Source organism: Drosophila melanogaster, chromosome X (genome assembly GCF_000001215.4).
Source record: "Drosophila melanogaster chromosome X".
Taxonomy (NCBI): domain Eukaryota; kingdom Metazoa; phylum Arthropoda; class Insecta; order Diptera; family Drosophilidae; genus Drosophila; species Drosophila melanogaster.
Genome location: NC_004354.4, coordinates 8,446,249 through 8,461,019, shown reverse-complemented (window position 1 = coordinate 8,461,019; position 14,771 = coordinate 8,446,249). Strand labels below are relative to the sequence as shown.

Sequence of the window (14,771 nt, the reverse complement as noted above, 5' to 3'; positions counted from 1 at the left end):
TTTTCTCAACTCACCAATAGAATTACTGTTGTCGTGGTGCCTTATCGTAAAGCTGTAGGTATATATGAATAGGGTATAAAGCTCGGCAAAACTCAAATCACTCATTGAACCTTTTCTACTCCCTTAGTTCTGGTTCAGCTCCGTAACCAGTCGCAACATTCGATCGTCGTGAAATTAGTTACATCAGTTATCAGCCATGAAGTTTTACCTGTTGGTGATTGCAGCCCTCTCGTTTTTGGCCTACATCAGTTGTGGTAAATGTTGTACCTGCCTAAATGTTGTTCCAAAATAAGTTTCACTTTTAATTTTCATCGGGATCGTATTTTTTTTTTTTTAATTTTCTTTTTGCTCTTTGAATTGAAAAACTTATTGAGTGTTTTATATAAGGTGTGATAAGCGGTGATATCATGGACACGGAAATAAATTCATGATAAGCTATCAATAGGCGAGTTTCCAAAGAAACTTTTAAAGGTTCTTAGCTTTGTAACTGGGCAAACATATTCTTTTTTTTCTAAGTGTGAGTGAGCCAGCAAAAAGATGTGAAAATTGTACGCCATATATTTAAACCATGTGTACATACAGCTGTGTTCAAAAAAATAGCAGTGCAAGAGAAACTAAGAAATGCGACGGTTTTTTTTTCATGTTTCGGGATCGAATTTTTATTCCACTTATTTTTGTGAATTGGAATGTGTAGATAGGGAAAAAAAGAAAATGTCGTTAGTTTTCTATGCTATCCTTTTTTTTATTTACATTCTTGAGCAAAATCACAACTTTTAGGCTGTTCAACAGAATAGCAGTGTCTGGTTTTGACCAACGTAAACTCCCGAAATGATCAATATTTTCTAAAAAGTGAGTTTGAATTTGAATTTGAATTTGTATATTTAAAAGGGCAATAAATTAAAAAAATAAAAAATAAAGAAACGCAGAAGCAAATCGGCTAAGAATAAGTTCGTTCTAAGTCAAGTTGAATTTTGTTACTATTTTTTCATAGCACTGCTATTTCTGCTTGTTTTAATCTATATTTTCGAAACTATTAAAAAAATGAATGTGAAACATTTGTTGAATTGTTTAAAATTAAATACCTAATGATATTATAAAAAAAATTTTCCCATTAAAACTTGAAATCTTAAGATTTTTTTATTTTAAACTCAAGCACTGCTATTTTTATGAACACAGCTGTATGTCAGCGGTAATTTAATTTCTCTTTGTGATGAAGTACATAGTTATTCCGTTTCATTATTAAAGTTGAAACATAATCTCGTACATTCGTACTTTCATGTAAACACTTGGTAAATATTTAATATTTACTGCCACCTGATATGCTAAATATAATTTGCTTGCAAGCTTTCGATTTATAGCCAATGTAAATTGACTCTTCTTATCAAAAACATACAAGTTTGCTGATTCACTTGTCATGGGCATGTTCGTAAGAATCGATTGTGGAAAATCGAGACAATTGCCATCCGAGTACAGTGCGCGTCATTGTAATAAGGCATGCAGGTAGATACATAAAAAGAAATAATCAAACACATTCAAACACATATGCACTGTGGTAGGTAGGCAGACTTTGCACGAAATCAATATGATGTCATTATGCCAACGCAACGATTACGAAAAACTTGATCTAATCTAATCAGGCATGACTCAATCGAAACGCTCCGTTCCACTCGCTCAATTTGCAGATGGATGCATCCAGTGCAATTCGAAGGACAACGAACGCTGCGCCACAGATCCATTGAGCCTGCTCAATCGCAACTGTTCCGATGGATCCTCCAACTGCTATTCCCGCGTCCTGGGTATGTTATCGCATTGATTACCCTGGCTGCACCATCTAATGGTATCTTTCGCAGATGGCTACACAATTCGCGGCTGTGCCGTCGATCTGGACAACGCCACGCGTAATTCGTGCAACAACGAGCTACTGTGCCAGCTGTGCACCTACAGCGAGGGATGCAATCGAAACACCTTCCCGTTGAGCCGCCTCATGTGCCTACAGTGCACAGGGAACTCGACCTCGTCGTCCTGCGCCACAGAGACCTATGTATCGGCCAAGATCTGCCCGCTGTACAAGTTCGGCGACAAGTGCTACATTCGCAATAGCAATCGCACCGTGGACGGATCCTTCCAGCGCGGCTGTCTCACCTCGGCGAATGCCAGGAAGCAGTGCGTCAAGGATGGCAACTGTTATACGTGCGAGGGACGCGGCTGCAACTTTCTGCTGGCCAATGATACCAACATTCCGCTGGCACGCGACAGCGGTGCCCAGTTGATCATCTCCATGACGCTGCTGATCAGCGGTCTTGTCGCCGCCTGGAGACTCTAAGATGTAACGACGGCCAGAGTCGAATGATGGACGAAAGTCAATCATGCCACAGACCCAGTTCTTTTAGAAATTCCCGTCTTATTATTTTCTACATTCTAAAACATCATTATACATACATACATACACTGGGATGTTACATTTATACTCGTTTATTTCATTACTTTGAACAAAACGTTAATAAAGATAACTAAACTAAAGAAGACAAAAATAGAAATGGTTTAGTTATTACATTTTGGGATTGGGGGATAACCAAAACGTTGCTCACTTTGAACAGTTCTTCATCGTAATGTTTTTTGAAGCAAAAGTAAGCATAAAACTTTAATGCATAAACACAGTGAACACACATTTCACTTTTTACGAGGTGTCAACGGGTTGGCACTGCAGTTGACAACATGCCACTGTGTTTATGAAGTCCCGATTTCAATTGCGATACCCTATACCTCTATTCCTCGATTCCGATCCCAGACCAAGAGAAATCGACGACGAGCCGCAAGTACCGGAGTGGCAGTTGGAAAACCGGAAGCTCTCGGCGCAAATGAGGAGTGCATAAATGTGTCGACGCCTCCGAATGTTTGTCAATTACTTTTCACGGCTCGCTTTTCCGGATGCCATTTTCCATTCGATCGAACTGGATGTGCGGAAATAGATCAGTTTTGTGCATGGTACTCGGCTCCAGCGATTTGTTAACTAAACTAACTATTTATAGGCAACATACGTACGTGGAAATATATATACATATGTACTGTGCGGGTTTTTAAATGCAAGTTATAATATTAGTCAATTTGATTTAAATGCTTTTTTCTTGTTCCAATTAGGTAGTCAAATTCATTTCGCTAGAACTTCGTTGCCATCAACTTTCTGATAGCTTGTACTTGATTTTCTTCGATTTTGTTTATGAAATTCGATTGGAGAATCAACAAATGTTGATTAGGCTATAAGGTAATCCAAGGATGCCATGAAATTTTACTCGCACTGGCATTCGCATGACGACGACAGTTTTACACAAGGGGTTCCAGAAGCAAACTTCTATCCGAACAAAGCAGACTACACCTGGAGACACAGAGCTTGTGTATAAAATCTAAAATTATCTATATATATATATATATATATATATATATATAAATTCGGGCATCAGGATGCGGAAGGTCCAAGTTTTGGTTCAGACGCGCGACGGCAAGAAGACCGTCTACGAGGTGGATCGCTTAGGAACGGTGGCCAGCCTGAAGGCACGGATCGGGCAAGTCATGTCCGTGCCCATGGGCTTCAGTCGGCTGTCGTACAAGGGTCGCGTGCTATCCAATCAGAGCGTACTGGAGGATTTGGGGCCCAATAAGTCCACCCTGGATCTCACCTGGAAGCCGGTCGTCCTGACGGCCAATCAGAGCAGCAAGTTAAGCAAGTTCGGCTATGGCAGGATAGACGATAGTGAAGTTATGTTTACACTGATCGGTGGCTATCAGCAACGCGAAGAATATCCTGGTGGCCTAGTCAATCCACCGGACGACGAAAGTCAACTAAACTTCAACGCAGGTGACGATGATGATGCACTGGAGGCCCAGGACATGACTGGACACGATTTGTCCTCAATTCAAACCGATGATTTATCGCTCAAAGGCCAGACGGAACCGGAGCTGGATTGCTCCATTGGATCTCATGGATTCTCTGGATCTCAAGAAGAAGGCCACGAATAACGACAATGAGAAGTAGACTGTTGTAAATTATCTTAAATTAAAAATATTTAGTCGTCATTTAATTTCGAAATTCCTTTAAGCCAAACGCTTCGATTTGGAATCTAAATTTACGATACAATAATAAACCTTTAGTCGATTTCGTCCATGATGGAAATTTTACAACAAATGCATTACACTCATTTATATATAATATTTATATAATCGATAAAAAAGATCGAATATCGAATTTATGAATCATTTAAGTAATTTCTTCGAAGCAGTTAGCATTTCATTTCCAATTGTTTACACTCAAACAAATAATTAACGACTAAAATGGCATGGCCAATGCCATAACAATTTTTCAAATTTATGTATTATTTATGGACTGCATGGTACGATCTGCTGCGATCGAAATGCTTCTGAAAATGCCAAAAAAAAGGGGAAAAAAAATTAACTCAAAATAATTGTAAACAGTAGTGCGGCAAACGAAAATCAGGGAAAAACATTAACAAGCAGTTGTTCCATAAATCCAGGACGCAACTGGATGCGTAGATTTATATGGAAGGGGTGAGTAGGAGGGAGGGTAAACAAATCGATTCACTTGGAGACCCCGTGTGCCAGGTAACATATACTACTACATGCTATATATAATAGATATACCATCTATATGTATACATATGTATGTACCCACTAATTGGAATGGCCGTGGCTGATGAAAAGCAGACGCACCCGGTTAATCGGGCTGTTTCACTTTGATCGGTCCAGTTTTCTCGGCTTCCCCGGATCTCCATCTCCGCTGGGCCCACATTCCGGGCTCCAATGGCCAACAGACGCCATTTTCGACCGCCCATCTCACTCCCTCTTGTGGCGGAGGTGGTGGCCGCCGCTACACTGAGCGCAAATGTTGCTCACAGCTAATTCAAATTTCGTATGAAAAATTAGCAGTAATCCTTTTTTTTATGTATTAAGTATTAATTCATATTCTCTTCGTATTTCTTATGTTTAATGCAATTTTTTCCAAAAACTTATGATTATTCCAAATGAATTGAATTTTTTGGGTGCGCCTTGCCAACGTCTTAATATTCCGTTTTCCTTTTTACGGTTTATTTAGTGTCGAGGTTATGGCGCAATTTGTATTTATGGCCAACAGCAGCAGCAACATCTCGGCTGCACTGCAGCATTGAGCGGAGCACCGCGAGATCCACGAGCAACCAGCACCACCATGCGTGCGGCAGTCCAATTAAAAGCGTTTTCCAAATGAGGCCCATGACTCTGGTCGGCCACCCACTCCACGGGCCACGCCCACTGATCAGCGCGCCCCCCTGAAAAAAAAGAGAATGAAGAAAACAATATGCAAAAGTGGGGATCACCTGCTCCTCCTCCTTCTTGATCTTCTCCACCGCCTGCTGTTTATGGTCAAAGACCACGCCCCTTCAAAAAAAAAAAAAAAAACAAGAGAGAAGTAAACAGTGGAGCAGAAATTAGTGAAACGTGTGGAGAGTACAGTGATCTATATACTCTAAAGGATACCTCTATACTATTTACATGCATTAAGTTATTAATATGATCAAATTAGATTACATAAATATAACTATGTTAAGCATAGTTTGCATAAAACCAAACAAAGAGTTGCAGATAGCAAACCCCAAGTGTTCACCAAGTTCTAGGCCTCACTGTAGCCACATCTGGTAAATGCCTTGCGCGCACCCTACGCTCAATTCTGCGCGGCATATTCATCCACTTGATACTAGGCTAGATCCCAGGCGAGCCAACACATGTCGGTGCGATCCAAGGAGGAGTAGAAGGAGGAGAAGGAGAAGGAGGAGGAGGAGGAGATGGAGGAGGAGGAGGTGGCCGTGCGGCCATTGGTGGATCGATTGGTGCGGCTGGCGAGTCTAAATTTGGATGCTGCGGCCGGCGATTGGCGGATAGATTTCTCGATTTGGGGAGATGGTCCGTACAATGCGGCATCTTGGGATCTCGAGAGGCAGCGATGCATCTGCCCAGCAGCAGCAGCAGCAGCAGCCGCAGCAGTAGTTGTTCTCATTCGGCGGACCAGCGCTTGACGGAACGGATGTGTGCGTGATCAGAGATCTAGGCATCCAGAGATCGCATTCGAAATCAGATCAGATCGATATATCCGCGAGATATAAACATAGGATACTATACGGGATAATCAGTTCGCACTTGGCCGGAAGAAGGTGGCAATTGAGACAACTCAACGCTTTCTGCCAGTCGAATTAGAAAGAAAACAAATAAAAGAAGTTCAAGTCAATCAATCAGCTAACACAGGGAATTAAAAACAAAAAACAAAAAAACAAAAAACAAAAAACTACAATCGGGCAAATTTTCGCCAGTCAACGCGATCGGGCCATAAAAACAATTCGAAGAGAATTAATTTGATTTTTCATTCGATTCTTGAACTCGATCTCGATTCTGATTGACAACAGCGAAAGGTTGGCGTTGGATTTTCGCACCACTACATACTTTTTTTTTGCAGTGCACAGTGAGTGAGTGAGTGAGTGAATGAGTGAGTGATTGTGTGTGGGTGCAATAATCAAATTTGACAACTGCGCGAATAACGTTCGAGATCAAAACAAATTGTGCCGGAATAAATGGAATAAATGGGCCAAGAACTCGCTGCGATTTCCTTTCTTCCACTGTGAGCATCACATATCCAGCCATCATATATATATATCATATATATATATATTCCAACGATCACGCTCGCCATGACGCACCTGATGGGCCCCACTGAGTGCGCCGGCGCCATGATGACCACCACATCCATGCAGTTCCTGGACACCAGCCTAACGGACTACAACTGCTATGGCAACGACTACTGGACATCGCCGTACATGACCGGCGGACTCAGTCCCATGAAGCAGATCGAAGGTGAGTCGTTTGAGTTGACTTAAGCTGGAGAGGATTAGGCAACTCTACCGCGGAGTATTTTAAATCGGATATTAAGATATTAGGTTGTGTACCTTTAAAAGTCGCAAACAAGCATACAAGTAGATTTTTAATATGTTATAACTTTTGCATGAACTTTTACTTTTGTTTAGACTTTTAAGTCCTGTAAAGTATATTTTTTTTTTACTATCTGTTTCAAAACTTAAACTAGAAAATAGGCTTTTAGTTTATATTAGCATACTACTAGTTAAACATATTTTTCCAAGATTTTATTAGCTTTACCTTTCAGTTCAATCGAATGTACAACTAAAACTTCTTAAATTCAAATATATGCTTTAAATATTTATCAAAGAAGTATCGCGTAGCAAACAAAAGGCGAAGCAACAAAAAAGTCATATTTTCCATTTGACTATTCGATATTATGTTTTTTGTTCAAAAATCAGGCAATGGAATTTTGCTAGCAAACAAATGTATATATTCCATATCATTTGTCTGCCTGCAAGTGACCCAAAAAACTGAAATGGAATCCGTTTGCGATAGAGTAATTAGCAAAATACACCGAGCATGGCAGCGGCGGCACAAATGACATCCAAAAGTTTAAAAAAAAAAAAACTGAGAAACTGAGAAACTGAAAACCAGAGAATCGGAAAACCAAAAGATCAGAAAACCAGAAAACCCGATCAATTAGCTCAGAATTCCCGGATCCCCGAGATTTCAAGTGGCATTTCTCTCGTGTTTGTTGTTGTTTGATGTTGTGCATGTGACAGAAAAACGATTTGTTGTGCCAAACGTTAATTGATTTTAGAATTCATTCGTGCAGCAAAAAATGCTAAAAAAAAAAAATCGAGGAAAATGGGCAACTATTTAGCGCTAAAGCGGCTAAATGACCTGTCATGGGTCATTCGCGGCATTGATTGCCATTGCGGCAATTCCCGCAACTGCGAGCCCAGTGACAATTAATTGCTGAAAATCTCATCTCATCCCATGCAATCCCATACCATACCATACCATACCATTTTACAGGCATCCCCCGAAAAGGGGAGATCCTAAATTTAGAGCATGCAACTCAATCAGCAGCCGCCGCTACTCAGACGCCTCTTTTATAATTGGACATGTTGTCCCATTTGCCCCAAACTCGCAACTCGAAACGTACAAAAAACAAAAAAAACAAAAAAAAAGAAGTCGGTGTGTGGATATATCATCAAGTGATATTATTACAAGACTCCTTTAATCAGAATTCAGAACTGTGAACTGCGAGCTCCAGAAGTGAGAAATCTGCGCCGGCGTGGCGTCTACGTGCTTTCTGCCCCACTTTCTCATTTAAATCGCATAAATCACATTGAGTATGAAATTAGCAAATCCCAGCAGCTATATACATGCATATATATTTTATATATATAAAACCCATTCACTTGCTATAGAATTTATACGCGCTACGTGTTTGATTTATAGTCGCATATTTTCCGCCCATTTGTCAGTGGGATATGAAAAAATACAGGGGCTTGAATTGAGATATCTTCATTATTAATTAGTTTATAAAGGGATAAGGATAGTTTATAGGGATATCCAAACTATAGTTTTCTTTAAAGTAAATCGAGTTTTGTATAGATTTTTTACATATTTTACATAGCCACATGGATTACTTGATCATTCTTCACTTTTAATGAGCAGCATTTTATGTTACATTACTTTTACTACTTAACCGCCACTTTAACCGCGACTTTAACCCGCACTTTAACCACCACTTTAACCAGCACTTTAACCACAACTTTAACCCACACCTTAACCTCCACTTTAACCCGCACTGTAACACCAACTTGTGCTTCACTGCAGCCTGCATCCAAACGGCTGGCAAGGATCGCAGCTCGTACAAGCCGCTGGAGCAGATCGATGCCAAATTGGCGGACATCGAGACGCACAGTACAGGCAGCACTGGCACCGCGAACAGCAACAGCAGCACCAGCAGCATCTCGAATCCCAGTTGCCCGGATCAGTCGTCGTCGTCGTCATCGTCGTCCGTATCGCTGCCAACCGATTATGCCGGCGTACACAGTGAAGCCTCGATGGCACCAACAGCCGGCGGCACGGCAGTCACAACGACATCAGCTGGCGGAGTCAGTGCATCCACCGCGTCCAAAAAGTTCAAGGGACAGCACAAAAAAGACAACAACAGTGCGGAGAACGGTACAGTGAAGCCCAATAGCCATAATATCAGCAAAGGTGTAAGTAAATTCAACGATGGGAAACGAAATAAATAATAGATCATTTAAAATATATGATTTCCAATTGATAATTAAGGAATCGGAGCCAGTGCATCCATCGCTGGCCCAGGCCATTGTGGTGCTGGAGACGAAGGCGCTGTGGGATCAGTTCCATGCCCAGGGCACCGAAATGATCATCACCAAGACGGGCCGACGCATGTTTCCCACGTTTCAGGTGAGGATCGGTGGTTTGGATCCACATGCCACCTACATTTGCATGATGGACTTTGTGCCCATGGATGACAAACGCTATCGCTACGCCTTTCACAAGTAAGTTAATGTTAAAAAGCCATGGCCACATGGAATTCGATGAAAATGATGCACTTCAATTTGCAACAGCTCCTGCTGGGTGGTGGCTGGCAAGGCGGATCCCATTTCCCCGCCCAGGATTCATGTGCATCCCGACTCGCCAGCCGTCGGCTCCAATTGGATGAAGCAGATCGTGTCCTTTGACAAATTGAAGCTCACCAATAACCAGCTGGACGAAAATGGACATGTACGTTTCATTACTTATATAGATAGATAGATAGATATATAGATAGTTAGATAGATAGATAAATAGGTATATTCAAATCCTGCCTCTTCATCTCCAGATCATTCTGAACTCCATGCATCGCTACCAGCCGCGTTTCCATCTGGTTTATCTGCCACCGAAGAACGCCTCCTTGGATGAGAACGAGCACTCCAGCCACTTTCGCACTTTCATCTTTCCGGAAACGAGCTTTACGGCCGTAACTGCCTACCAGAATCAGCGGGTGAGCATGATATATATATGATATATATATTGTTAATATATGATATATATTGTTAATCGAAATATGCTGGTTGCTATTTGTAAACATTTACCATAATGATTTATATGTATTATCAATAAGTTCATCTTGGCATTCGAAGCGGCCAAAAAGGCCGCGACCATTTTGTGCCATTTTGGCCTTATTGTTTATGTTTTTCCCATAATTTATAACAAACGGCGGCCAAAGCTAGCACAATTTCAACCATAGCGAATATATATATGTATATATAACAGCAATTGGAAATGCGAGCACAGACCATGCAGATACTCTAACCCGAAAAAAAAAATATTAAAAATAAAAAAGTAGCATACACAAATACACAAGATTTTAGAAACCACGTTTCCAATGCACTGTGGCTTTCATTCGAAAAATGGGGAAGATAAGATTATCAGGTGGGATTGATATCAGGTGGGTGCATTGATATTAGTAATGAACAGTGAACAGCATATCTAATCGCAAGTTGAAAGAACTCTCGACATACATATGTACATTGTATACCCTCGGTTTTCCACATTTTTTTGTCTTGGTTGTGATTCATAATGATGGCCAGGGGGAGGGGGAGGGGGGAGGGAATTTTGTGGGTGGCTAAAAATATAACCATAGACATCGTTGGGGCAAGTATTTAAATTATTTATGTGGGGGTGTTAACACTTTTTCCACCCGCCCTCGAATTTATCGCAAATCATTTTTACCCCGCCGCCAGCGGAATGCCACATATGCCACATAAACATATTTTCTTTTATTATTTTTTTTTTTTTTTAATTTTTTTTTCACTAATTTGTTGGGTATTTAATTTATTTGTTTGGCCCGCCAGCTTGTCGGCATGCCTCAAGCGCTTTTCCAGTCGAATAAAAATATTTTCCACCAATTTTCCGGCCGTCTTGCAGGTGACACAGCTGAAGATCTCCAGCAATCCATTCGCCAAAGGCTTTCGGGATGATGGCACCAACGATGTGTAAGTAGTTCCAAATCTTTTTGTTATTTTAATTTTTTTTTATTTTTACCTATTAACTATGAAAGCTGAAATCAGCTTGCAACTATATTTTAATGCGATTTCATTTGTCTGCGAAAATGTGGCAAAGTAATTTGATTGTCTAGCATTGTGTTAAAAAAAAAAAAAACATGTGCTTAAAATTAGTTCTAGATTTTTGACACGAGCATTTCAAAATGCTGAATGAATAAATTTCAAAATATATATAATAATAATAGTACACAATTTTCGAACGTCTAGAAGTAGTATAAATGTAAATATGTAATAATAATAACAAATGATAAACAAATTGACCCACTTTTCAAAACTTGAAATACACAAATGTCCAAAGTGGAGCTAGACATTCGGTCGACATTCGGCATAGATATTCCCGGAAAATATTGAAAAACTTCAAATAACGCAACAATAACTCAAAAACAAAAGAACTTCAAAATGCCGAGAATGTGAAGCTGGAATGGAAATGGAAATGGGAATGGTTTAGGGAATGGGAATGGGAATGGGAATGGGACTACTGATGATGATGGTGATGGGTGGACTGACAGATGTGCCGGGCGGCATAAACAATTTATTCGAAGGGCTTTTCATATTTGTCGAACTTGCCAGGCCGCGACTTGGTAGCATAGTGTAAACAAATTCCCCAATTTTGTTTACGATCGTGGTGCTTAGGCAACTTGTTTATTACGAGGAAATACTTCAAATAATTTTCATTTCTTTTCTCCGAGTGTTTGGCTTATGGCTTTCGGCCTGGTTATGTTACAAATCATAACACTAATATTTATAATATTGCACGTTTTTACACTTGGCCAACTGAGCAGCATTCGCTGTAGATTTAAGCTGTAAATGTTGCTTCATGTTAGTTATATATTGTATATATATTTTTATAAATTGCCATTGTTTGACATTATAGAACCACTGGCGGTGGCAGCAGCATGTCCTCCATGAGTCACGAAAGTCAGGCGCGCATGAAGCAGCAACAGCAGCAGCAGCAGCAGCAGCAGCAGCAACTGCAGCAGCAACAGCAACAGCAGCAGCAACTCAAGGAGCGAACGGCAGCAACCAGCAACTTTGGCCTGAGTTGCAGCGAACTGGCCATTGAGCAACAGCAGCAGCAGCAACAGCAACAGGGAGTTCTGCAGCTACCGGCCACGCCCTCCAGCAGCTCCACCTCCGGCAATTCACCCGACTTGCTGGGCTACCAGATGGAGCAGCAACTGCAACAGCAACACCAACAGCAGCAGCAACAGCAACACCAGTCCCAGCAGCAACATCTCCACCAGCAACACCAGGCTAACCAGCAACAATCGCTGCTCCAACAGAGCCAGAATCACACGCAATATGGCAGCTATCATCATGCGTACCAGGCACAGGTGCAGTCGCATCCCCTAACGCCGCACTCCAGCAGCTCCGCATCCCCGCCAGCAACTGCTGCGCCGGGCGCAAGTGCAGCAACAGCAGCAGTAGCGGGAGGAGCAGGAGCAGCAGGAGCAGGCGGAGCAACGTCAGCCACACAAGTGATGAGTGCGGCCAATATCTATTCGAGCATTGGACAACCCTATGCCCAGGAGCAGAGCAACTTTGGTGCGATCTACCATCATAATGCTGCTGCCGCAGCGGCCGCTCACTATCATCATGGTCATGCCCACGGCCACGCCCATAGCCATGCGCACGCCCACGCCCACGGACCATATGCCAGCGCCTACGACAAGCTGAAGGTGTCGCGTCATGCGGCAGCTGCCGCCTATGGCATGGGCGCCACCTATCCAAGTTTTTACGGTTCGGCTGCACATCACCAGATGATGCGACCGAATAGCTACATAGATCTGGTGCCGCGCTAAGGGAGCACCAACTGGGAAGAGAAGGATTTCGGATTTCGGATACTCTAAGCAATTAACTGTAAAATTATTGTAAAATCCAAACAATGACGTAGTCTATCATCCATAGCCAAAGCTATACATATATATGTGTAAATCTCATGCCAAAGATTCGTTCTAAAATCAAGAATCTATTTCCAAAGTTTAGAAAGGAAGCCTTTAATTTTCGCCCATTAAAAAATGTTTTAACAAAACAATAACATAACTAAGCTTAAGCCAAAACTATAATAACAGGAATTATTTTTTAGCAAGCTTAATTTTTAAGCATTCAAATTCATTCTTTTTTTAAAGGGATTTGATTCTTGATTTTAGAATCAATTTCAAGTATTAGCAGCCAGAAAACCAAAAATAAATGCAACAAGTATTACAAGTATTTCTACATACAAAAATTACCATTAAAAGTTAAAATATTTTTTTTTTTCTAGCTTAGGACGTAAATTTTATTGATTTGTGTGAAACTGAAAACGCATAAAACATTTCGGTGTAAACTGTAGTGTAATTTTAATATACATATTATTATTATTATTTTTTTTTTTTGCTTAACACTCTAGGTTTTTTTTTCTATGTAAATACAAGTACATATGTATGTCGCTATATATATATATATATATATATATATATATTTAAGAACTGCAACAGTTTCAAGCAATAAAAACAAAGAAAATTTTAAACCGAAACTCTAGCAAACAGAAGCATAAATTAACCAAACGAAACGGAATTTCATTTCAAAATGGACGAAGTCAATTGGGAAATGGAAATGGAAATGGCAGGGGGAAAAGCGATTATCCATTTACCATTTTGTTTATGCTATATAGCACTTTATCTCCATCTCTCTTTTAGGCGAACGTTTTCCGTCTCTTTTTAAACAAACTGTGCCGCGGTTTTAATTGAGATAAACCAACGAAAGAGCAGCGCGGAAAAAAAAGGCTGGAAAATGCGGTGAAAAATGGGGAAATCGTGAAAAGGCGGAGTTGTACGCCCAAAAAAAAAAAACAAAAAACAAAAAAAGAAGATATGTATATGCATAGAAGAACCAAAAGGTGAAAGGTTATGTATTGTATTACCTAAGATCTAAAGTTTGTTTTTTAAACACTTTTCGAAAACGTCAGTTTTTTGTATAGTTTTTGCACTTTGAAAATTCTGAAAATGTCAAGATACCTTCGAAATTTTTGGCGCGAATTAATGGAAAGTGGAGTTAAGCTAGAAGTTGGTATATCCAAGGAAAATTGTAGTTAGTCGTTTTGAGAAAAGGAAGCCATAAAATCGTATCATCCATTTTCCAGCGCTTTGATTTCCCAGCGCGACTCCACTTTGTTATCATTGCGGGTCCATCGACCCCCGAAATGAGTTTTCCACACTCCGATAAGTTTTCCAACGCCGACGATTGACACGCCGAATGGATCCGGATCTCGAGCCAATGGCACATCGATCTCCAAGTATATAGTATATACAAGATATTTGAAAGAATTTGATTTAAGTGGCAAATGGGAAATTTTAGGCTATGGCTATGTGGCTTTCGGGGATATTATAATGAATAAGAAATATATATATATATGAATTATATTATTCAATCGAAAATGCCTTTCTTCAAAGTTCCTAGCTGCCTGCTATGGGAGTTTCCTTCCTTTTCCTACCGCCACTTAACTCATCCTATATGGCATCATATCATATCTATCTACATATATCCATATCCATGCCCAAATACCCAAATACCCCCACTGCCATCAGAAAATCCGTCGGCGACACATCTGTTTGTTCTTAGGGCGTTGTTGTTTTTGTGAAAATTTTATGCAAGTGATGAGAAATTTATGTTCTACTTGGTCGACGCTCAACGGCGAATTGCATGCCAATTTGTTCTTATTTATGGATAAGGGAACTGTGCCCGAGAATATATGCCATTTACTCATAGTATTGTGGTGTTATTAAATTCTAGAAATACTAGAAATTC

At 40.5% G+C, this 14,771-nt stretch overlaps 3 protein-coding genes across 6 annotated transcripts, besides 1 other annotated feature; all 3 read left to right on the top strand.

The window, feature by feature from the left end:
* Window positions 1-121: 121 nt before the first annotated feature.
* CG15347 (uncharacterized protein) lies at window positions 122-2,526 on the top strand. Of its 2 annotated transcripts, none has more exons than NM_132251.4 (3): window positions 122-254; window positions 1,683-1,796; window positions 1,851-2,526. In NM_132251.4, the coding sequence occupies exons 1-3, from the start codon at window positions 197-199 to the stop codon at window positions 2,321-2,323; spliced, it is 645 nt and encodes a 214-aa protein (NP_572479.1). In that variant the 5' UTR covers window positions 122-196; the 3' UTR covers window positions 2,324-2,526. The 2 variants fall into 2 exon arrangements, with proteins under 2 accessions (NP_572479.1, NP_001188562.1); NM_001201633.2 differs by having other exon boundaries at window positions 1,638-1,796.
* Window positions 578-1,181: a mobile genetic element.
* Window positions 2,527-3,387: 861 nt separating the features above from the next.
* On the top strand, window positions 3,388-4,183 carry CG32713 (uncharacterized protein). 2 transcript variants are annotated; one of them, NM_001298091.1, is made up of 1 exon: window positions 3,388-4,183. In NM_001298091.1, exon 1 carries the CDS (start codon window positions 3,460-3,462, stop codon window positions 4,012-4,014), a length of 555 nt encoding a protein of 184 aa, NP_001285020.1. In that variant the 5' UTR covers window positions 3,388-3,459; the 3' UTR covers window positions 4,015-4,183. The 2 variants fall into 2 exon arrangements, with proteins under 2 accessions (NP_001285020.1, NP_727264.1); NM_167156.2 differs by having other exon boundaries at window positions 3,388-4,091.
* A 1,767-nt stretch (window positions 4,184-5,950) lies between these two features.
* On the top strand, window positions 5,951-13,329 carry org-1 (optomotor-blind-related-gene-1). Of its 2 annotated transcripts, none has more exons than NM_001298090.1 (7): window positions 5,951-6,888; window positions 8,740-9,128; window positions 9,205-9,437; window positions 9,507-9,663; window positions 9,761-9,922; window positions 10,849-10,916; window positions 11,860-13,329. In NM_001298090.1, the coding sequence occupies exons 1-7, from the start codon at window positions 6,726-6,728 to the stop codon at window positions 12,785-12,787; spliced, it is 2,100 nt and encodes a 699-aa protein (NP_001285019.1). In that variant the 5' UTR covers window positions 5,951-6,725; the 3' UTR covers window positions 12,788-13,329. The 2 variants fall into 2 exon arrangements, with proteins under 2 accessions (NP_001285019.1, NP_511085.2); NM_078530.3 differs by having other exon boundaries at window positions 6,151-6,888; window positions 11,860-13,179.
* Window positions 13,330-14,771: the final 1,442 nt, after the last annotated feature.